Source organism: Saccopteryx leptura, chromosome 1, assembly GCF_036850995.1.
Source record: "Saccopteryx leptura isolate mSacLep1 chromosome 1, mSacLep1_pri_phased_curated, whole genome shotgun sequence".
Classification (NCBI taxonomy): Eukaryota; Metazoa; Chordata; class Mammalia; order Chiroptera; family Emballonuridae; genus Saccopteryx; species Saccopteryx leptura.
In genome coordinates, this window is record NC_089503.1 from 290,395,598 (window position 1) to 290,419,556 (window position 23,959).

General features: G+C 38.4%; 1 protein-coding gene across 3 annotated transcripts in view; it reads right to left on the reverse strand.

Moving 5' to 3' along the window:
- Nucleotides 1-2,126: 2,126 nt before the first annotated feature.
- The window catches only part of LOC136385002 (pregnancy zone protein-like), a 55,008-nt gene continuing 33,175 nt past the window's right edge, over nt 2,127-23,959 (reverse strand). The window contains exons 18-36 of one of the 3 annotated variants that reach the window (XM_066355749.1): nt 20,146-20,290; nt 19,052-19,280; nt 18,087-18,213; nt 17,637-17,758; nt 16,836-16,887; nt 15,640-15,723; nt 15,208-15,384; nt 14,989-15,076; nt 13,374-13,530; nt 12,985-13,059; nt 12,435-12,612; nt 10,343-10,566; nt 8,904-9,122; nt 8,603-8,730; nt 6,741-6,831; nt 5,953-6,021; nt 5,045-5,147; nt 2,875-2,916; nt 2,127-2,279 (exon numbers count right to left, since the gene is read on the reverse strand). In XM_066355749.1, coding sequence (XP_066211846.1) covers nt 2,257-2,279; nt 2,875-2,916; nt 5,045-5,147; nt 5,953-6,021; nt 6,741-6,831; nt 8,603-8,730; nt 8,904-9,122; nt 10,343-10,566; nt 12,435-12,612; nt 12,985-13,059; nt 13,374-13,530; nt 14,989-15,076; nt 15,208-15,384; nt 15,640-15,723; nt 16,836-16,887; nt 17,637-17,758; nt 18,087-18,213; nt 19,052-19,280; nt 20,146-20,290 — 2,333 coding nt within the window. In that variant the 3' untranslated portion in view covers nt 2,127-2,256. Of the gene's footprint in view, nt 2,280-2,874; nt 2,917-5,044; nt 5,148-5,952; nt 6,022-6,740; nt 6,832-8,602; nt 8,731-8,903; nt 9,123-10,342; nt 10,567-12,434; nt 12,616-12,912; nt 13,060-13,373; nt 13,531-14,988; nt 15,077-15,207; nt 15,385-15,639; nt 15,724-16,835; nt 16,888-17,636; nt 17,759-18,086; nt 18,214-19,051; nt 19,281-20,145; nt 20,291-23,959 lie in introns of all 3 variants that reach the window. The other 2 variants (XM_066355740.1, XM_066355731.1) reach the window with 2 other exon arrangements.

Consider the following 23,959-nt stretch of genomic DNA (forward strand, 5'->3'; position numbering starts at 1 on the left):
GGCGCGAGTGTTAGCTTGTATTGCCTGGTTTGCTACAGGATCAGTTTTTCCTCGGCTTGGATCTCCGTGACACAGCCTGGTTCAGCCGTTTGTGCCGCGGCCTGGATGTATTCACCCCCTTTGCCCGCCTCAGTTTCTATATTCACAGTTACCAGAGAAAGCCGCCCTGTTTAGGTTAGTGAGGAAGGCGGAGCATTTCTTTCTCCCTATTTCCTTCAGGGTTTGGTTATATATTTAGCCAATTTTTCACTCGACCATACCTTCGGGTGTATTGCGAAGCATCTGGAGGCTCCAAGTATAGGTTTTTCTGTTTCTGGTTGAAGATCTTGTTGAGTTTTGGGGGAGATTTATCGGTATCGCTTCCTACCCCGCCATTACTCTGACGTCATCTTCTACATATACATTTTCAATAAGACTACAAGGAACTAGTGAAAGGAAAGAGTGCAAGAAATGTATATATTCTATGTGAAAAAAGAACTTTAACACTGAAACACAGATAAAAAGAGTTGAAAAAATGAAAATTAAAAATAAAAACACAAAATATCCTTTGTTCTTGGATAGGGAGAAACACCTTAAAAAGCTGACTATCTTCCCTATGTTAATGCACACATTTGATGAGATTCCAATAAAAGATCTCACGTTTGTTTTAAATAGTGAAGCTGATTCTAAAGTTCATGTAAAAAATAAATAATGACATAGCTAAGAAAACTCAGAAAAATATACTCAGTAAATGGAAACTAGTCCTATGAGATATTAAAACACATTATGAAGTCTTGATAATTGAAAATTTGATCCTGGGACATCAATACACAGAGAGACCAAAGAAACAGATGAGGCATTCCAGAGATGCCCACCAAACCATGTCAGAATATAGTATATGCTGGAGGAGGCGATAAAGGTACCCTTTCAAATTAGAGTGCCAAAGATGAACTACTTAATAAAAGCTGCTGAGACAATTGTTTAGATTTATATCTATACTTCATCTCTATGTGGGATTGTACTATTTTTCTTGATTATTTATTGTTGTTCTTGTACAAGAACTATATATTTCTTTACATTGTTACATGGCTTGTGTGTTTCCCTGTGGGAAGAGTCAGCCTGCTCCCACCTTGTAATTGAAGTCAGGCTTAGTCATGTGACTTGCTTTAGCCAATAAAATTGAAAATGGACATGATATAACACCATCAGAGTTGAAACTTTAAGAGCCATTGCCTGATTCAGCTATTCTCTTTCCCTGTTTCCATGAGAACAGCTGATCTTCAACAATACTTTGAGATAGGTCTGGATTATTATTCCTATTTCTTTGTAAGAAAGCTGAAGTAAAAAGTCTGAGTAACTACATTCTCACTCTGCTGGTGAGGCAGGGATGGAATTAGGATCCAAATCTAGACAGTCTGGCTCCAGTATCTAGACTAGGGGTCGGTAACCTTTTTGGCTGAGAGATCCATGAACACCATATATTTTAAAATGTAATTCTGTGAGAGCCATACAACGACCTGTTTACGTTACATGTTATCCAATAAAAATTTGGTGTTGTCCTGGAGGACAGCTGTGATTGGCTCCAGCCACCACAACTATGAACATGAGCGGTAGGAAATAAATGGATTGTAATACATGAGAATGTTTTATATTTTTAATTTAATTTTATTTTTTTATTAAAGATTTGTCAGTGAGCCAGATGCAGCCATCAAAAGAGCCACATCTGGCTCATGAGCCATAGGTTCCTGACCCCTAGTCTAGACTGTAAGCCCTGCACAATGTTGCTAGTCTCCAAAACATTCTTTAATTTTAATCATTTTAGTAACTTCTGACGTCCATTTTTGTTGTCTTAACTTAGGAACAAAGACAATATTTCTTTTTTCCTCTCAAGAAATGTTTATGCCTTCTTAGTTACTAATCAGTACCTTTCTCCCCAACTTTCTAGACCATTGAATGATTTCCCTCCCAAGGTCTCTCAGCATAAATTATTTTCTGTTATTGTCTATTTTATTTTGTATGTCCTATTCACACTGAAATGCGAGAAGATATGTTACAAATGTGAACTGCTCACATTATTTAAAACAATATAACCATTATGTAAACATGTAATTAATGTTTGATGAATAAATGATGGAACAAATAATAGCTTGACCAGAAATGTATATTTATTCAACAAGCTTTTTTGATGACTATTTTACAGAGATAAACAGCTCAATTCCTTTTAGATAGAAGCACAGGACAGGGAATCCAGCAAAATATGCAGCTTAAAGATGGTCCTCAAACATTTCCTTGCTTTGCATCTGCGGTGAGAAGAGAAACGTAAGAGTGTTGTAGGATCTCCTCAGGAACACTTCCTCAGCTGAGGCTGGGCAGTGAGTGCGGGCTAAAGCAGGGGTCAACAAACTTTTCCTGTGAAAGGTCAGATGCTAAATATTTCGGTTTTGCAGGCCATATGGTTTACGTCATAACTACTCATCTCATGATAGCAGCCATAGAGTGTGGTTCTGTTCCAATCAAACTTCTTTCATAAAAATGTGTTGAGTTAGCTTAGGCAGGAGAATGATAATAGCTATCATTGATAATAGCTAATGATAATAGCTTCATCCTTGGGATGAAGGAAACCAATTCGCTGTGATATGAAATGTTGCCTATTTATTGATGGTTGTTTTACAAACAAACAAAGCTTGTTGACTTTTCTGATGATGAAATAAATATCTTTATCAGAGAGTCCACCTGCAGAGTAAGTGCTCATCTCCAGTTTTCTCTTTGTATGAGAATGTGCCACATGAATTGTCTCAGAGCTACGAAAAGACTTGCAAATTTTTAAAAATTTGTGAGAATGTTTTGGGAGCAGAGTTAATGGGGTATGTATGGGTCATGGTTGTGACCTCTTACCTCCGCTGCAGGGGGCGATGTACTCAGCAATAGCAGACTCATCTGAGAGAAATATTAGGTGAAGGGGGAAAAAAAAAACAAAAAAATCTATGAAACAGAGACCATATTAAGTCTATTTACTTTACCTTTTTTTTTTTTCTGAAGTTGGAAACAGGGAGGCAGCCAGACAGACTCCCTCATGTGCCCGACCAGGATTCACCCGGCATGCCCACCAGGGGGCGATGCTCTGCCCATCTAGGGCATCACTCTGTTGCAACCAGAGCCATTCTAGCGCCTGAGGCAGAGGCCATAGAGCCATCCTCAGTGCCTGGGCCAACTTTGCTCCACTGGAGCCTTGGCTGCGGGAGGGGAAGAGAGAGAGAGGAAGGAGAGGTGGAGGGGTGGAGAAGCAGATGGGTGCTTCTCCTGTGTGCCCTGGACAGGAATTGAACCCGGAACTCCTGCATGCCAGGCTGATGCTCTACCACTGAGCCAACCAGCCAGGGCCTATTCACTTTACTTTTAACATAAAGAATATCATATCAAGATTTTAAAACTCCATTTAAATAAACCAGAATTGAACAGGATAGTAAACATACCGTATTCCCCCATGTAAAATACGCACTTTCTTTTGAAAAATTTGGGGTCTAAAACTAGGTGCATCTTATACAGCCATTGTACAGTGTGTCCATAAAGTCATGGTGCACTTTTGACCCGTCACAGGAAAGCAACAAAAGATGATGGAAATGTGAAATCTGCACCAAATAAAAGGAAAACCCTCCCCGTTTCTGTAGGATGATGTGGCAGCATGTGTTCATGCACAGATGATGACATAACACTATGTATACAGCGGAGCAGCCCACGGCCATGCCAGTCCAGATGTGGATGGTACAGAAGAAAGTTCAGTGTGTTCTGTGGCTCGCTAAATTCGAATCCATGACCAAAGTGCAACGTGAATATTGGCGCGTTTATAATGAAGCACCACCACATAGGAATAACATTACTCGGTGGGATAAGCAGTTGAAGGAAACCGGCAGTTTGGTGGAGAAACCCCGTTCTGGTAGGCCATCAGTCAGTGACAAGTCTGTAGAGGCTGTATGGGATAGCTACTTAAGGAGCCCTAAAAAATCTGTGTGTGAGCCCACATCAAACTGCACTGAATAGGTATGAAACTGGGAGAGTTTTCCTTTTATTTGGTACAGATTTCACATTTCTATCGTCTTTTGTTGCTTTCCTGTGACTGGTCAAAAGTGCACCATGACTTTACGGACACACTAGATTTTTTTTACTTGCATTTTCTGCTTTTTCATGCTTGTTTTTGCACTCATTGTTGAAGATACTGATTCGTCATCAGACACAGATGAGGACAAGCTAATGGATGGGAGTTTTGACAATGATGAGGAGTTGTATGAATTTTATGATGAATAAAACTTGCATTCAATAACTTTATGTAATACATTATTTTTTTTCAAATTTCGGGCTCCAAAATTAAGGTGCGTCTTATACATGGGAGCATTTTATACATAGGGAAATACAGTATTGATATTTTCTCTCTCTGTAGTGGAGGAGAGGGATCCAATAGCAGCTATTCAATTTTAAGTTCTTAGTAAGAGGACTATTATTGAATTAGCTTGCGAAGCTCTCTACCATAACTCTCTGCTTCTACTCACTTTGTCCATTTTGCTTCCTGAATCTCTTATTTAAAATTATAGCTCGATCTAAAGGACTTCCTACTTCTATTTACTTTAGAAGATGTGCTTATCTGTAATGATGCAACTCAGATCTTTTTTTCTCAGGTTGTCCTTTTTTCTTTTCTATTTGTTCACCTTAACCCTAGACTTCTATGCTGTTTTCACTTCCTCACCTTCTTATCCCTTAGTTCATTTGTCATTAACTGTATTTTTTTGTTCTATTATCCTTCCATGTATATTATGTTCTCTGTGTCTCTAAGCTATTTGAGAGCAATCACCAGATATTATTCTTTTTAAATTCTTAAGTTTCTGACTCAATAAATATTAATTGATAATTTTGTTTGTAGGCAGTTTCTATAGCATATAGAAACTTTGAGGAAAGAAACAAATAGATAAAATATTGACTGAATGGTCTAAAACCAGGATCTATTGTCATAATGCAATCTATTTCTTGGTTCTGGGTTGAGACTATTTCCTTGTCTAATTTTTCACTCACTTACCTGTCTCATAGTAATCATAGACTTTAACAATCGCTGGCTTCAGATCTCTTACGGGGATGTCTTGCAGAACCGTAAAGGAAAAGCTTAGTGTCTGCTCTGTTACCTAAAAGGAAAAGTGAAAGTAATAAAGAGGCTAGGAACCCTCCTCATTTTTACTTGAGTAAAACATATTATTTTTTTTAATATTATAAAGTAATTATTTTTATTTTGTAAAACATGTTTGTTTGTTTTTTTGTTCTCTGACTCTTATTCGCCTGTGTTTTTTAGGTAAGCAAACATTTGTGGATGTCAAGATGGGTTTAAAATTCAACCTTGTGAACTCTTTACTGTGAACAAAATCTCCCAGATATCCTCCTTAACAACTGATACACTCCATATGATTTTGTAATCCACTGTAAGAGATTAACTCTCTGAGTCTATGTGAGTGATTTTTAAAATGCAAATACTTGGCTCTTGTCCTGTCTGTAATTGTAATAACAAACTATTTTTTGGTTTGTGGCTAGATAAAACATTCCTTGCTTTATAGTTGAATTTAAAGATATTCAGGAAATCTACATTTTATTTTATATAGTGATATATTAGAATGTTAACACTATCATTGATCAATCACAGTGGTATATTTATTCTTTTGGTAGGTTTTAAAATAAAACACATGATAAATATTTTATTCTGTTTATTTTCTACTAAAAATCACAGAAATACTCATATTCCAATTGTAACGGAATTTTAAAAAGAGCAGAACATTCTATGGATTTAAAAAGGATTTACCTTTTATTCTCTTTAAAATAACTTTCTGGAAGGGTTTTACTAATTATTGCTTTCCTCATATTACTTGTCTTCTAGTGAAGAGATTCACTTAGAAAGTCCACCAATGTGTATAGCCTCAGCCCAAATGCCATAGCTCTCACCTCTTCCACATAAATGATGACGTGGTTATTGCTCACTTCCGTCCTGCTCACCTGGCTAGATAGTTCAAGCTGAAGAAAATTAGAGAACTCAAAAAGTTAGAGAATAAATATGAGAACACTGAGACCTAGAGCAGACTGTAGTAAGGTACAAATGTTTATTCTTTAAATAATGTGAGGGCTAGGATGCTTATGACTCATCTTCATGATTTAATAGTCAAGGTACAAAAGCTATGCAAAAGATGGATGAGGGGAAGGACTCATGTTTTGCAAACAGGCTTCAATGTTGTCATGTCTTGACTGTGAAAAAATTACTTGGCTTTGTATCAAGAGATGGAAGCCAGGTACTTTCAGGTCAAGACATCCATTATGTTTCAATATCCAAGTGACATATTAGACCTGCTTGCATCTTTGATGATATTATCTCATATTACTTTTACCATTGCCAAGTTTTCTTGTGCATATTAGTCAATTTGGTACTTAATCATAGTCTGTCTTTCTTGCTTGTTATTTTACTGTTTCATGCCCAGTTCTAAGCTACATGCTTCAAGTTCTAAAGTACACCAGGGGTGACCTAAAAGGAGCGGCTCCCCATGTATTTTTCTGGTATCACTCAGGTCCCTTGGCTTTTAGCCAAATAACTATTTAATAAACTTGATTTCTTGGGTTTGGGAAAAAATAGTTTTTGAGACAGGATAATATTGATAGGTCTTTGATAATTGGTAAGGTCTCAGTTTGAAGATGCAGAACATCCTTTTGTATGAGATCCACTGAGCCTAAATAACACCTACCTTTTTCACTGTTGGTTTCAAGGGAATAAAACCAGATACCATTTTTACATCAACAATCACCATATTGGAGACAGGACGGCTTCCTCTGTAACTGCAGTATTAAAGAAAAAAGAAATTAGGCTTTGCTTTCCTCAAGACCCACCACAAACTTGTCTGTCTTCATGACATTTTACCTAAGATTATTACTTACAGAAATCTGTGTTTCCTGGACATGTATGATATTGATGTTTAGAACCCTGACTGTACATCAGAGCTACAGCTTATTAGAATTATAGATGTCAACCCCATTCCCAAACTATCAAAACAGAATCTTTGAGAGTGGGAACAGAATTTTTGGTAATCTGCTTTTTGGACACTCAGTTTACACTACTCATTTAATATGTCTTTACTTTTATATTTTTAGTTGCTCGCATATCTCCCAAGAGTGGTTCCAAAATGTGAGGTCGAATAGATTCTTATGCTTTATACTTTGATTAAATCGACATTTAAGAATTAAGTTAATTGTCTGAAATACTGCTTGTTTTATAATAGTAATGCCATTAGTATCAAATACAAAGCAATATCATTGGGTTATATTTTCTTAAGACTCCTGTAAAGTTTTTGATGGTTTCTGATAGGGCAACTTCTATAGTTTATATGTATTTTTTTTTTTTTTTTTTTACAAAGACAGAGAGAGAGTCAGAGAGAGGGATAGACAGGGACAGAAAGACAGAAACGGAGAGATGGGAAGCATCAATCATTAGTTTTTTGTTGCTCATTGCAGCACCTTAATTGTTCATTGATTGCTTTCTCATACGTGCCTTGCCCGCGGACCTTCAGCAGACCGAGTAACCCCTTGCTTGAGCCAGCGACCTTGGGCTCAAGCTGGTGAGCTTTTGCTCAAACAAGATGAGCCCTCGCTCAAGCTGAATACCTCAGGGTCTTGAACCTGGGTCTTCCACATCCCAGTCTGACGCTCTATCCACCGCGCCACCGCCCGGTCAAGCTATTTTATATGTAATTTATGCTTTGTATTTAATATTAGCATTTATTACTTATTTATTTGATTAAAAAATAATATAGAATATAATTATTCAGAAGTACACAAGATTTACATCAACTTAAAGTAAAACTATTTGAGAAAAATAATGTATTGTTTAGGAATAAGTTGAATGAAAATTAGAGTAAAAAATAAGAATTGATTAGAACATTTAAAAAATTCACATTTTTTTATTTGACAGATTTGACTAGGCTTTGCTTTCAAGTGCTTTTTTTTTTTTTTTTTTGTATTTTTCTGAAGCTGGAAACGGGGAGAGACAGTCAGACAGACTCCCGCATGCGCCCGACCGGGATTCACCCGGCACGCCCACCAGGGGCGATGCTCTGCCCACCAGGGGGCGATGCTCTGCCCCTCCGAGGCGTCGCTCTGTTGTGACCAGAGCCACTCTAGCGCCTGGGGCAGAGGCCAAGAAGCCATCCCCAGCGCCCAGGCCATCTTTGCTCCAATGGAGCCTCGGCTGCGGGAGGGGAAGAGAGAGACAGAGAAGAAGGAGAGGGGGAGGGGTGGAGAAGCAGATGGGTGCTTCTCCTGTGTGCCCTGGCCGGGAATCGAACCCGGGCCCTCTGCACGCCAGGCCGACGCTCTACCACTGAGCCAACCGGCTAGGGCCTGCTTTCAAGTGTTTTTAAAGCATTACTGAAACTTTAAGACAAAAAATTTGCTAGAGAAAAAGGATCATTTTATAATGATAAAAGACTAACTTCATCAGTAGATATATTAATTTTAAATTACATTTATCTAATAGCATAGCTTCCAAACATTTTATTAATTACTGATGGTACCAGTAGACTGAGGATTAGATGATTAAGTCAGAATGTCTTACCTGACGTTCAGTGAGATTTGGAAGTTGGTGTGAGCTTTGGGTCCATCACAAATTTGGGGCAGAGTTTGTACTTCCAAATGAAATGGGGAATCCTCCTTCTTTGGAAGGATATTATATTTCATGAATGTCTGTGGAACACCAATGACACCATCAGTTTTTCCCTTTTCCTGGGAAACCTCACTTTTTCATCATTTAACTTCTTCACATTTGCCCTTTATTTGTCCAGGAAGCAAAGGACAGAGCTTCCCTTTCACTAGGAGAAGTTAAAGTTGAATTTTTCAGTATAAATCCAGAGTCTTACCTGAAGATACACACATCTTCCCCCAGTCACTGTTACAGTATAGTCCCCAGGCAGCTCTGGCAATGAGACCTGCTGTAGTAACAGGAGGTTGTTGTTGTCCACTTGGAATTTTGTGGAAAAGGTCTGTGCATCACGAATGGTCACCTCTGCAGTTTTCCGAGACCTGGTGAAAGTGGCTGCTCCATATCTAGACAGGGCATGGAGAGCCACCACGGTGTCCTGGAAGAGACGAGTGGAAAGCCCACACCCAAAGAGTAAATTTTTGGTGGCTGGGAATTTCCTCAAAAGTCTGTGTTAGCTACCACAGGGGACACTGACTTTCTCCTCCTAAAAGTATCCATCTGCTAATTGCTTTTCATTTTTCTCTGCCTTTTGATGCAAATTAGCTTCACAATTTTATTTTGCTTGTGTTGGGTGTTGTTCTACAAGACTATTTCTATACCAGAAGTTGTTCCCTGCTTTTTCTTATCAGTAGTATCCTTTCCTATATATTTCAAAGGATAAGTTTAAAATTAAAAAGTTGAAACAAAAAAGGTGTCATTTACTAGATGGTTATTTAGATGAAAGAGCGAGAGAAATTTCCTGTAAATAAAGTATAGTATAAGACAAGTTGTACTTTCCTAAGTTTTTCTGAAAAACAAATTTTATTATGTGCATCCCAAATATTGAAAGGAGATGTGTAAGAGGAAAAATTCAGATTCTCTGAATGGTTAATACAATCATTTTTACACTCAATAAGATAGTTCTAAAATTGTGGTAGGAAAAAATAATTGAAGAGTTTCACCTTACAAACAGTGAAGGGAGTAGGAAGGGAGGTCTCAGAGCAGTTAGGATGGAGAGGTCGAATTTCTTGGAGTGGTTAAATAAAACTTGTCAATCATTCTATGAAGATCAAAATGAGCTCTATGTGGCCATTTTCCTCTTAATTACAAATGTTCTGGTTCTCCCAGAAGAATTTCATGTAGGATTGTAAATATGTAGTTTGTAGAACACTGATTCTTAATCAAGGTTGAGTTTGCCTTGTCTCAACTGGGAGTGGGGTGCTACTGGCATCTAGTGGGGAGAGACCAGGAGGCTGTTAAACATTTTTCAAAGGCCAGGACAGCCCCTCAAAATAATAATATAGTATCAATATTCAGAAACCTTAGTTTAGAGTTTGGCCATTGAGCAATGTGTACTAATGATATAATACAGCTTTAGAGAGGGAAGATGTTTATGGTTGAGTAACCAAACTGATAGGATAACATAGGGCTTAGTGAAAATTGCTTTTGGAGAATGTCTTAGGTTTTTTCCTTTGTTTTCCTACTGTTCTCAAATATTTCTAAATAGTTCTTCCAGGATTAAATGATTTATCTTCTCTTTTCTTTGTGACTGTTTATTTTCAAACTCTCCAACTGCCGAATGAACCTGGAGGAGAAGACTATTTGGGAACCACAAACCTGGGTTGAAGAGAAGCCCCCATAAGGATTCTGTTGCTTCGTGATCCATTTCACAATGCGTGATGCAGAAACCAGGTCCTCTGAGGTGGGGGCGGGCTGGGCCGTGAGATAAGCAAGAAGCACATAGGACGTCATCTCCACCTCAGCAGAGGGAGCACGGAATTGATAAAAATACCCCTCTAGTACCCTGGGTTTTTGAGGTCGCTCCCAGTGGACTGAGTTGTCTTAAGTGTGAAAAAGGATTGAAAAAAAAATTATAACTATTAGTACATAATAAGTGAATACATACTCACACCATATAGAGCTGAAAATAATATAGAGATGAAGTAAGATCCTCTCTGTCATAAGCCTTCAAAACTCACTAACTCGCCTTCCATGCTGAACCTGGTTTAGTGCTATGGGCCTAAGGTGAAGAATGTTGTTGGAAGAAGAAACATAACATACACTTACTAATATCTCAAATATTTTTTAATTGGTTTGGCGGAAGAGAAAAATGACAGAGAGAGTTCTCTTATTGTTTGTGGTATTTCCTGGAGATTGGAGTATAAATTAGATACGAAGCCTACCTATCACACTTCTCCAAAGAGGACATACAGATGGTCAACAGACATAAAAAGATGCCCAACATTATTAAGCATCTGAGAAATTCAAGTTAAAACCACAATAACATATCACCTCACACCTGTCAGAATGGCTACCATCAACAAATCAACAAACAAATGTTGGAAAGGATGTGGAGAAAAGGGAGCCCTATGCACTGTTGGTGGGAATGCAGATTGGTGCCACCACTGTGGAAAACAGTATAGATGATTCTCAAAAAATTAAAAAGTGGAACTGCCTAATGATCCAGCGATTCCTTTTGGGTATATATCTGAAGAAACCCAAAACTCTAATTTGAAAGAATATATGCTCCCCTATGTTCATTGAAGCATTATTTACAATAGCCAAGATATGGAAACAACCCAAGTGACCATTAATAGACAAGTGGATAATAAAGCTGTGGTACAAATGTACAATGGAATATTACTTAGCCATGAAAAGGAATGCAATTTTACCATTTGTGACAGTGTGGATGGAGCTAGAAGGTATTATGCTAAGTGAAATAAGTCATTCATAAAAAGACAAATGACGTATGATTTCACTTACATGTGGAATCTAAAGAACAAAAAAACAAACAAAATTGAAACAGAGTTATAAATACAGAAACAGCCTGATGATTGCTAGATTAAAGGGGGTTGGGGGGGTGCTAAAAAGTGAAGGGATTAAGAAATGCAAATTGTTAGTCACAAAATGGTTCTGGACGGACTACATCTGCAAAACAAACAAATAAAACAGAAAAACACCCCAAAACAAAAAAAACCCCAAAAGCAAAAAAACAAAACAAAAACCCAGAAAATCCCCAAAACCTCCACCAAAAAACAAAAAACAAAACAAAAACAAACAAACAAACAACCCCCCCCCCCCAAATGGTCCTGGAAGTATTTTACTTCCCCATAAGTATAATAAGAAATATAGTCAATATTATAATAACTATGTATGATGCCAGGTGAATACTTGAACTATGGGAGGAACCACTTTGTAAAGTATATGATTGTCTAAATACTATGCTGTACAACTACAACTACAATTAAAACTAATTTGAAGAATATTGAATATAAAGTGTAATAAAAAAAATAAAAAATAAACCTACTTATTGATCTTAGAGGATCTTTATAATAATCTATCTTGCAAAAAAGAGATAAAAACACTTTGAAAATGTTATTGTGCCTTCTTTAGTATTGCTTCTTGTTGTACTGTTTTTCATCCAAGTATGTGGGTACTTATTAGGTAGAAAGATATATAATGTGCTTGTTGAATATGTTGGTCTCAGGAGCTAGAAACAAAATTTCATAATTTACCTGCAGCATTATGTCTGTATGGCATAACATTTGCAATCCTAGAGAAGATATTTTTATAACTGGTGTTCTGATCTCACAACATATGACTTGACTAAAGGATTTTAGACAAAGCTTGTTGCTTTCAGCAGGAATATGTTCCTCCTCTTATAGAATCTGTATAAGTGGAAGGGATTTTTTTTAACCATTGCTCTCACCTTCTTTCACAGCCTCTTCATCCAGAGAATTTAGTATTTCTCTCCTCCTATCTTGATTTCCCACCAGGGCAAAAGCATAGGCCAACAATGCTTTGGTGTAGCTGTGGCTCCCACGGGCTCCCTCTTTTGCTGTGTTCCATGCGGACTCCAGGCAGAGTAGAGCCTTTTGAACAACAGGCTGCTGTGAAGACAAAGAGGTGACAGTGTCAAACTAGGGAAGTAGAGGATGGAGCGAGTTCTGAGCTAAATATAACTTGACAGATGTCAGTCATAGACCCACTATATTTCAGGAACATTTTAACTTTATAGGAAGGTCTCAATAAATAAAGCTAGAGAACCTGTGTTTTTAGGATTAGTTTTGATACATAGTTTAAGGGCATTACTGGGCAAATATAAATTCCTCTTAATGGATTGACCAAAGAGTTAATCTAGCTGAGAAATGCCTCATCATTGAGAAAAAAGAAAGTTGATACTTGACTTTTATAGGGTGGTATTCTAGAATCAGATCTATAGTTTTCACAGTAGGGGATGGGATTGAGGTGGGTCTTACAGTGATGGGAAGACCACTCTCCAGAAGAGCAATAGTGACGTAGACAGAGAGGGTCACTTCATCTTCTACTCCTCCCTGTAAATGAGAAACAGAGAATTATGATTAATTGTACTGGATTAATTCTTCTAAATTTCAGTATATTGTCTCCTGTTTTGTTTTTTTTTTTAATTCAAATTGTCAAGCAAAGTAATACCCTCATGCAAAACACCATTTTTTTCTTTTTTATAGTTTTCAGGTTTAATACTCCTTCCTGGATGCTGCCTCACATTACCTCATTACCTAAGACCTCATCTTTGCAATTTCTTTGTGCCTTCTTTCTCTCCTCACTCTTGGAGTAATGTTAATATCAATGTATCATGGGATCAGGATAAGTACTCACAACACTTCACCTTAATGGCATTGTTGAGCAGTGACCCAGAACTTCTGAAACAGCCATTGTCCTTCTGCTTTTGAGAGAGCCAGGTGAGGGCTTGGGTAATGTGTGCTTCATCAATGAAGATGTGGGCTCGAGCCTGGGCAAAAGTCTGCAGTACAAAGGCTGTGAGCCTAAAGGATGAAGAAGAGCGGGCTGCTAAAACCATTTGTTTTTATACAACACCTCAATGCTCAGCTTTGCACATGTGTGTACTCCCTTTCCCCCAGCTCAGCCTCATGAGAATCAGAGGGCTGTTACTGAGAGTTTGGAAACTTTTTCTGTTAACCTATAAGCACATGTATATACACATATATTTTTGCTGTGGCATGTTGTTAAAAGTATTACCAAGGATCCTTATTTTTGAAAGCATTTCTACATCACTTTAGAGATTTAGGTTTCTCCTAGTTTTCTTGGGTTAAGATATTGGCTGGACTTTCTGTATTTATTTCTTTCCCTTGATTCTTTAGTTTGTTTTCTGAAGCTAATATTCTGTTGGACTGACTTCTCTTAATGTTCTGCCTCAGTAAATATTTATATTTTCCTCTACATCACCTTACCTCTCCACTGCCTTTTTTTTTTTTGTATTTTTCTGAAGCTGGAAATGGGGAGGCAGTCAGACAGACTCCCGCATGTGCGGGACCGGGATCCACCCGTCATGCCCACCAGGGGCGATGCTCTGCCCATTCGGGGAGTCGCTCTGTTGCAACCAGAGCCATTCTAGCACCTGAGGCAGAGGCCACAGAGCCATCATCAGCGCCTGGGCCATCTTTGCTCCAATGGAGCCTCGGCTGTGGGAGGGGAAGAGAGAGACAGAGACGAAGGAGAGGGGAAGGGTGGAGAAGCAGATGGGCGCCTCTCCTATGTGCCCTGGCCGGGAATCGAACCCGGGACTTCCGCACTCCAGGCCGATGCTCTACCACTGAGCCAACCCTCTAGGGCTCCACTGCCTTTTGGATCATTGATTTCCTCTTGTTTTCTTGTGCTATTAGGCTTAGTCAAGATAGATGATAGAAAGATAATTGGATAAGTGAATGGGTGAACGAATAGATAAATAAAAAGATAGATAAAAATGAATGGATAGATAGATAGATACAAAGGGTAATTTAGTACAAGGTGGTAAAGTACACACTGTGAGTAAAGCTGCCATTTTTCCAGCCTGTTTCTAGCATCTCTCGGCTCTGATCAACGATTTATGAGGGCAAATCACAAACTTATAATGGATCTTTAACAATAGGAAGGAAGAGAGGCTTGGTGTGTTGGTCATAAAAAGAATAGACTTCAAAGTGTTCTTACTTTTGCCACTTAAGTTGTTTATACTAGAGACATTTATCCACAATGAATGCCATTTCCTCCTCTAAAATGAAGCTAATAGCTGTTATTTCACAAGATTGTTGTAAGAACTAAATAGGCTAATAAATAAAGTGGAGCAAAAGTAGGTTTACAATAGTGGGTATGGAAAACAGTGTATTATTATATTTAATTACTGTATTATTTTCTATACAAACAACTGTAAACCTACTTTTTGCTCCACCCTGTATAAACATGCTTTGAACTCATAGTTAAAACTCAGAATGATTTTATTTTCTTACCAAGTGTTGCCCTGAGCCCTGCCATTTTGCTCCCCAAAGGTGCTATAGGAACCATCTGGATGCTTGTAGTTCAGCTGTCTCTGGTAACCTGGAATAAAAGGTCCAATTATTTAAAGAAGTATTATAGAAAAGCAAGATACCTATAGATGGAGGCCAATGTTTCCAGGAGCCAGTGACATTAGACTAATAGAGTAAACTTTTTTTTTTGGTCTCACTTACCACTGGTGAGATAGACAATTGCCTTAGACTTGATCTCCGAAGTCAATTGTTGGGTTTCATTCAGATAGTTCAAAACATAGATGTTAGGAGCAAAAAGGACCATGTTTTGTTCTCCACAGCCATAGGGCATCTGGAGGAGATTCTGTATATTTTGCATAGCAGAACCTAGTATGTCACCTGGGGAATGTGAGATTAAATGTTAGAGTAATTTAAGTTCATGTATAGCCAATATTATAAAAGACAAGTAATTTTTATTTTAAAGGTCATATACGTATCACTTAGACAAGAGAAAATTTATATTTAGAGAGAGTGAGCCTTCCAGGATCCTATATAAATAGATGCTATAATAAGTTGATATTTAGAACACAAATATATATATGGTATTTGGTGACAGCTCTATTGTCCCAGTTTCCTAGATGCAAGATGACTTACCCAAAACTGAGAAAGAGGCTCTGGCAGAGTCTTTGACCACATTTGGTGGGAGCTTCAAGGATACTTGCTCAGATATTTCAGTACCTTTGGGAACAGATAACTCATATCAAAGGATGGTATCTGTTATAGCAATATAGTGTGGTCAAAAGTAGGGTTTTATAGTTACACTGCCTGGATATGATACTGGCCCTGCCACTTACTAGCTATGGATTTTGGACACAGTTACTTAACCTTTTCTTGATCTAACTTGCTCATGTGATGATTCAGTGAAATAATACATATAAAACATATATTACCTAGAACAGCCTCTGCAAGATCTTAAATCTTAATGCCTGCGAGCAGTTATTTTATATTTAGAAGTTGTACTATGTCTCTTTGAGGAACCCTGTGTCCAAGAACTATGAATTCTGACTCATGATAAGATTAACTTAAATAGCCCAGCTATTCTTGGCACTGTGTGACCCCCTGAGTGCTCTGCCTCCCTCATTTGCATGTTTTGTGTTGCTGTGCACAGTAGCTCTCTAAAAAACCACTAGGAGCTGGTGGAGATCTGTAGTTATTTGAATTAATTGTATAATTCTCTCATTTTATTGGTTTCTAATTTTATGCCTTAAAGTGGTCCTTCTTAAATGATAAGAACAGTATAAAATATACAAAAGACATAAAACTAATACTAAAAGCTAATTTAAAAGCTAAAACTGTTAATGACATGATAAAATTTCAATGCACAGTAGTTTTGTTTTTTTTTTTTTTTTTGCTGTAAAAAACATTTTTAGTAAGATGGGCAGAAAGTGCCATATGTTTTATTATCTGCTATTTTAGAGAAGATTAACTGTGATTCAAACTTATCATGACTGCTCTTTTTTTGCCTAGTCCTGTGACACTCTAAGCTTCTGCATCCTGCTGGTTAATGAGCAGCCACCGGGCTGTGGAGGTAAAGACAAAAAGCAAACCAAGGAAACCCCAGTATTAGTCTTGCTTCTGACTGCCAACCACGTTAGTTACTCCACTCTCTGAAGCTCAGTGTTTCTGTTTGTAAAATGTGTATAAAGAAATACTTAGTATTTTGCCAAATTGAATGGAAATTCTGAAAATTATGAGAGATAGTATGTATGAATGTGCATTGTAACTTGAAATATGATATATACACCCTGTGGGGTGTTGTTTGCATGATGATTGCAAAGAGGGACTCTTACCTGAAGCACAGGTAATAGAGTTAGAAGTCTTTTCTTGCTCAATACCTTCAGGCTTGGGTAGAAAAGAAAATAGAGAAGAGGAATAAATATCCAGGTAACTGAAGGGCAACCATAAATTCATTGCTTTTAAGGGTGGTGCTTATATTATATGATGTTTAACATCCTACTTATTGTTTTCTTTTAATTTACTGAACAGCTTTATTGAAGAATAATTCTCAAACTATAAAATTCACTCTCTTAAAGAGTACATTCAGAGATCCTTAGTATATTCATGGAGTTGTATAACCATAGCCACAATCTAATTCCAGAACATTTTTATTACTACCCAAAGAAACTTCAAACCAATTAGTAGTCACTTCTTCCTTCTCTGTCTCCCTGAACCCTTGGAACTATCAGTTTACCTTCTGTTTGTATAACATCCTACTTATTAAGTTAGTATAAATGTATAAAACATCAAACAACCAGGGATATTGGCCAAGAAAAAAAGAGGGATTATAAAGGCAGAGAATCAAATGTAACAAGTGCGAAAAATACATAAATCTTGCAAGAGAGGTAAAGATAAAAAAAAAGGAAAGGCTTTAAAGTATTAAAAAAAACAACAACTACTTGCAATAAGTTGGCACGTTTACCTAGCAAGGTTTCTTACAGAATGTACTTTTAGAATAGGAAATTCCATTAGTTTTATCAGATGAATTGTGTGAACATATTAATTATCCTTTATTATCTCAAGAATGTCCACACTGTTTCGTATTATTACTACAAACACAGAAAAATATGTCAAAGCAATACGGACTGACTTACTTCCACCAGCAGAGTTTTGATGACTGTGTCTTTTCTCCCAGCCTCAGGCACCTCAGCAGCCTCATTCCCGCACAGCTCTGAGGACTGCACAGTCTGGGCACTCACTGAGAAGTTCACATTCCCTAAAGCAAAGAAAGTAGAAAAAAAATGATTATCTGTCTTAACAGCAGTCCAAGTCATCCCTAATAGCTGAAAATGACTCTATGCTCTCAAAGGGCTGCACTTTACCCTCATAATTGGCTGGAACAGGAAAGAAAGCTGAAAACAAAACCCCAAAGCTAATGTACACTGAAAAACCAGTGCCTAACTGTAGTGATTGTAGGGCCCAAGTGATATGAGAATAGTGGGAAGGGGCCACTGTGGATAGCAAAAAAAAGTCTATGATGTAAGCACACTCAGAGATTCACCACCCTTGCTGACTGGTGAACATTTTAAGGGAATGTCTCTCACCCAGAGTTTTAGGAGTGATTTCCCAAGATAAAGTTTGCCGCTCATTTGCACAGATGCAGTAGGATTCTTTTCCTTTTTCATTCTGGGCTGCTTGGAAGTCTGGAGAGTCGTTCAGTTGCACACTGACCTATTGTTCACAAGTGAGGCATACAGATGGGTATTATCAGAATCCAGACAGACACTGAATGCATGGAATCGGAGTCACATGAGAGAAGCTGTACTAACTTGGGATTCAGAAAAAAACTATGACTTTGATGTGTGCTTTGAGAAGCATGAAAATGGCCATGACACAAATCAAGACTGATAACTTATTAGGAAGATCTGGCATTTAGATCAGGGTAGATTGGGGACATCTGCAGATATTGCCCCTGGGAGCAATACCTACTGGTTTCTACCTGTTGGTTCTTACTTCCTATGTAAATTTTCTTTCTGACTTGCTTGCTTCCTTCCTCTCCCACTTCCTCCAACATATTATATAGTATATGTCTATTTTATACAAGACAGCAAAATTTGAAGGCGAGGTTCCTAGAGGATATTGTATTATACACAAAACTATGACATAATTTATGAAGAGATAAATACTATAAAGAGAAGTTAAAAGTACATATTGTGGGAATTTAGAGATGAGGGCTTGAAGAATGACACCAACAACATCTAAAAAACTGAGTTTTGTGTCAGTGTAAAACATTTGCTTGGCAAAAAATCTATCTTGTGTCAGAATTCTGCAAAATTCAGAGAATTAAACAACAACAACAAAACCACAATGTGTGGGTTGGAGATTCATGGTTTCAGTAGTTGCATCTCATTTGTCATTGTTATCTTTCTGATCATGTCTTGTGTGCTAGGCACTATTTATTTTCTGTGCTAGCACATAATTCCAAAAGTTATCCATAGTCTTGGGAACAAAGCAGGAGCTGACTGACGGAAGGAGTTCTATCTTTTCAATTCACCCTTGTTTTTCTTACCCGGATGCATTTGGGAAGGTAGTTTATGATAGTGGCCTTGAGTGTGAAGGCTTCTCCACGGATCACAGAGTAGGGCATTGTGAGTTCCACAAAGAAGGGCTGGAAGGCTCGGAGAGAGGTGGGAAGAGAGAGCCCAAGTCCAGTGTCATTGGACAGGCAGAGGGCCCCTGCCTTCCACTCAGTGATGGTGTCAGGGACTGTCACTCCCACTTCAGCCACACCAGAGGAGCTGGGGAAGATGGCAATGTGAAGAACAGAAAGGAAGCAGGTAAAATGTCTTTTCTCAAGTGAGAATTGATATGTGCACATAAGGTAATGTCAAGAATGAAATCCACTCAAGGGTTAATATGCGGCAGTGCACACATAGATTATGTACTGGGGACTGAGGTAGGCAAATCAAAGGGACTATATAGTGTTTCTTTCTCTTATCAGTCTGTGGCTACATCACATGTGTGTACTTTAAATAGAAATGGTTGAATGTGATTCAGTTTAGTCCTTAAGCTACCTTCACTATTGTACAATCTCATAAAGTATATTTAAGATTCATGACTCAGGCCTGGCCTGTGATACCACAATGGATAAAGTGTCAACTTGGAATGCTGATGTCGCTGGTTTGAAACCCTGGGCTTGCCTGGTTAAGGTATATAGGGGAGTTGATGCTTCCTGCTCCTCCCCACCTCTCTCCCTGTCCTCTCTCTCTTTCCCCCACCTCTCTAAAATGAATAATAATAATAAAAAGGTTCGTGATTCAACCAATAAACCATGACACTTATGTAGCCTGATTTGTTTACGTGCATGTTATAATCTTGTTTATGGAAGGCTCCCTGCATGGCACCAGGCAGTATGGAATATTTTTAGCTTCCAAGTCTATTTTCTGGCTGTTTCAGGAATAATTGTTTTAGACTTGCTCAACTCTGAGAGAATTATGCTAGCAAACCCCACAATAGAAGTGTTTTTCTTAGGTCTGTCATGAAAGAGCAAGCAGTTAAGACAATTATTTAGAACTTTTCAGAAAGATTATCTCAGAGTTGAAAATGCTGGAGGGGCCACAATTCCTTCACCCACAACAAACAGAGAAGAGCGAGGTTACTTACTCCACCACTGCCAAATCCCAGATCCAGGTCTCAGGGAAATAATTCCGCACCGTTTCAGAGACTACCTCTGTTCTTTGAATCATATTTACAGGTCCTGAATAATCATATGCTTGAGCATATGGAATTCCGGCCAGTCCTGTGGGACCTAAAAGAAAAAAAAAAATCTAGTTGAGAAAAAAAATCATCCGGCCTGAACTGTGGTGACGCAGTGGATAAAGCATCGACCTGGAATACTGAGGTTGCAGGTTCAAAACCCTGTGCTTGTCTGATCAAGGCATATATGGGAGTTGATGCTTCCTGCTCTTCACCCCCCTCTGTCAAATGAGTAAATAAAAATTTAAAAATATTTTAAGAAAAAATCATCTATTTATTTCATGGTGCATGTATAGAAATTTAGGCGAACAAAATTTCAGTTTTCCTACTCAACATTCTTCTAAGAATTGTAAAACTTTGGAAATAATTTGTTGAGTCCACATTCTTTGAGCACAGAGTATTTTTTTAAAGGTAGAAATTCCACCTATCTGGGAGATGGCATAATTTTATGTGAATAGAGGCCGGAAGAACAAGATTATTTGCCAATGGTTTTCTGGTTTGTGGGCAAAATGGTGGTTTTTAAGGTCAGAGAGTACCATTTCTTTAATAAGAAAACTCAGGAAAAAAAGTAAAATTATCTTTAGACAACACGAGTAGTGGCTATATTTGAAATTGTTAATTACCATTAGAGTGAATGGAATTTAACAATTCTAATTCTGTATATTATATTGAAGCTTGTAAACTCATTGCTCTCTTGATAACAAGGTTAGAGCATTCAATTTTGTTCTATTTATTTTATGGAAAGAAGAAATGAAGAATTCAAAATGTCAAAGAAAGATAATTTCATTTGGAATAGCTCTATGGTTGAGACAAAGAAAATATTAACAAAAGGGAGAAGGTAGAGAACTAAACATAAAGGCAACTGGTCCATTGTGCCTGAAATTGTAGTTATAGATTGAGTTTCAATTAGGCTCTCCACTCAAAGATCCCCACTGATATTTCAATATTACCTCATGAAAGAATATTTATAAGGAAAAACACATTTTCAAAAATTTTCCCTAACTCTTACCTGTTAAAAGCATCAATAGTAATTTCTTTAATAAATATCATAGTTCCTTTTCATCATGTCTTTGTTCCTCAACTCTCTCATATTAAGTGGCAGCCATCATTATCTCTGACTTTGATTTCTCATTGATGTTCTATGATCTCTGTCATTACTCTTATTTATAATACTTAAGTATCTAAGAGGATGATGTATCTAAAGGAACTGTTTTTCATTTCCTACCCCCATAATATCAAAGTCTCTCCAACTTCTCCAGCTATTACAGTTAACAAACTATGGCATAATGTGTTATTTTTAACTTAAGTTATAGGATAATGGCTATATCCTTCTTATTGTCTCTTATTTTTAACATCAATTTGACTCTACCTATTCTTTTACAGTGTTTATGTTAAATTTGATTCTTTATCATGCTACAATAATAAATTCTATTATAAATGTTTTTTTAATTTGTTTTTTTAAATTTTTTATTTATTCATTTTAGAGAGGAGAGGGAGAGACAGAGAGAGAGAGAGAGAGAGAGAGAGAGAGAGAGAGAGAGGAGAGACAGAGAGAGAGAAGGGGGGGAGGAGCTGGAAGCATCAACTCCCATATGTGCCTTGACTAGGCAGGCCCAGGGTTTCGAACCGGCGACCTCAGCATTTTCAGGTCAACACTTTATCCACTGTGCCACCTCAGGTCAGGCCTATTATAAATGTTTTAAAATTCATTTGTCAAGAAAAATATATTTTTATTTCCTTTTCCCATCTGAATTCATGAAAATCTGTTGATCCATGGACTCCTCCACTTACCTTCTGTTCTTCGCTGATGACAAAATATTTCCAGTGGATAGATAGTCTGGTTATGAATTAAAAAGGGCCACTTAATCTAGCTTTGTAACAGCTGGATTCATTTTTTTTTTCTGAAGCTAGAAATGGGGAGAGACAGTCAGACAGACTCCCGCATGCGCCCGACTGGGATCCACCCGGCACGCCCACTAGGGGCAACGCTCTGCCCACCAGGGGGCGATGCTCTGCCCCTTCGGGGCGTCGCTCTGCCGCAACCAGAGCCACTCTAGTGCCTGGGGCAGAGGCCAAGGAGCCATCCCCAGCGCCCGGGCCATTTTTGCTCCAATGGAGCCTTGGCTGTGGGAGGGGAAGAGAGAGACAGAGAGGAAGGAGGGGGGTTGGAGAAGCAAATGGGCGCTTCTCCTATGTGCCCTGGCCGGGAATCGAACCCAGGTCCCCCGCACGCCAGGCCGACGCTCTACGCTACCGCTGAGCCAACCGGCCAGGGCCTGGATTCATTTTTGATCTTCTCTATTCTCAAGCAAAAAGTGTAAAACTTCTTCTAAATTTAGTATCTAATGTGATCTTCCTTTTCTTCTTCTAATAAAATTCTTCTTTTAAAAAATTTAATAGATTCCAAGATGGCATCAGAGTAGGCAGATGCACAGACTCCCAGCTCACACCACCAAACTGGATTACAAATTAATTTAGGAACAATCATCATGAAAAACCAATTTTGGACTAAAAGAACAGGTCTCAAAAACCAAGGAGCACAGAAAAATCCACACTGATCTTGCTAGGGAGTGTGGAGGCATGGTGGGGGCTCCCCTGTTTCCAGGAACAAGGGAGGCTAAGGCTGAGAGTCTAGAAGGGCTCTCTCTACAAGGAGAGAGACCCTGAGAGATGGAGCCCTTAGTATCAGAACCAGAGACCCAGCCTAGAAATTCAGGGACTGGAGGAGACAGATGAAAAGCATTGATAGGGGAGAAAAGCAAAGTTTTGTGTGTGGGAAGTGGTAGGGGTGCCTTAAAGGGACAGAGCAAAAAATATCACTCACAGCCACTTGCTTGGGGCCCGGAGGCAAAGCAGACTGAGAGGAGAGGCTTGTCTTCCATGAGGAAAGTGGGGAGAGTGAGACAGACGATGACAGACAGAGAAATGCCTGGGATGACCTGAGAAGCTGACTCATCCAATCCAGAGGTGGCCATAGCTGGGGGAGGGATTGATCCCTCCACACCACACAAGCCTAAAGTGGTTCCAGGTGACCCACCTCCAAAAAGCTCTCCAACTCCAATCAGCACGAAAGACAAAGCTGAAAGCAGGAAGTGGGGTGGAGGGGCAGTAACTCAGGTCTCTAGGGAGATCTGAGATACACCTCCCCCTACTGAAACTGAGAACTCACCCGCCCCCAGAGAGCAGCTGGCAGAACCCACCTTCACATTCTCAGAGATCACACCTACCCCATTCCTGGATACAGTTTCAAATAAGCCCCTGCTGAGATCAGCAAACAAGCCCACTGCTGAATAAAGTAAAACAGACAAATCAAGACTTTAGATGGCTTTACTAGGTAAGAAGCCAACAACTGGAACAAACCTGCAAACCACACAGAGAAACAATGGGAAGACAGAGAAACTTAAGTCATATGAATCAACAAGAAAAATCCCCAGAAAAAGATTTGGATGAAATGAAAGTAATCAAAGTACCAAATGCAGAGTATAAAATATTGATTGTTAGGATGCTTAAGGATTTCAAAGCTACAATGGATGGACTTAATGAACACCTAAATAAAGAAATTGTAAGCATCAAAAAGGACATGGAAATCATAAAGAAGAACCAGACAGAAATGACAAACACAATATCAGAAATGAAACTACACTAGAAGAAATGAAAAGCAGGCTGGATAAAAAAGAGGATTGAATCAGTGACTTAGAGGAAAAGATAAGCAAAAGAATGG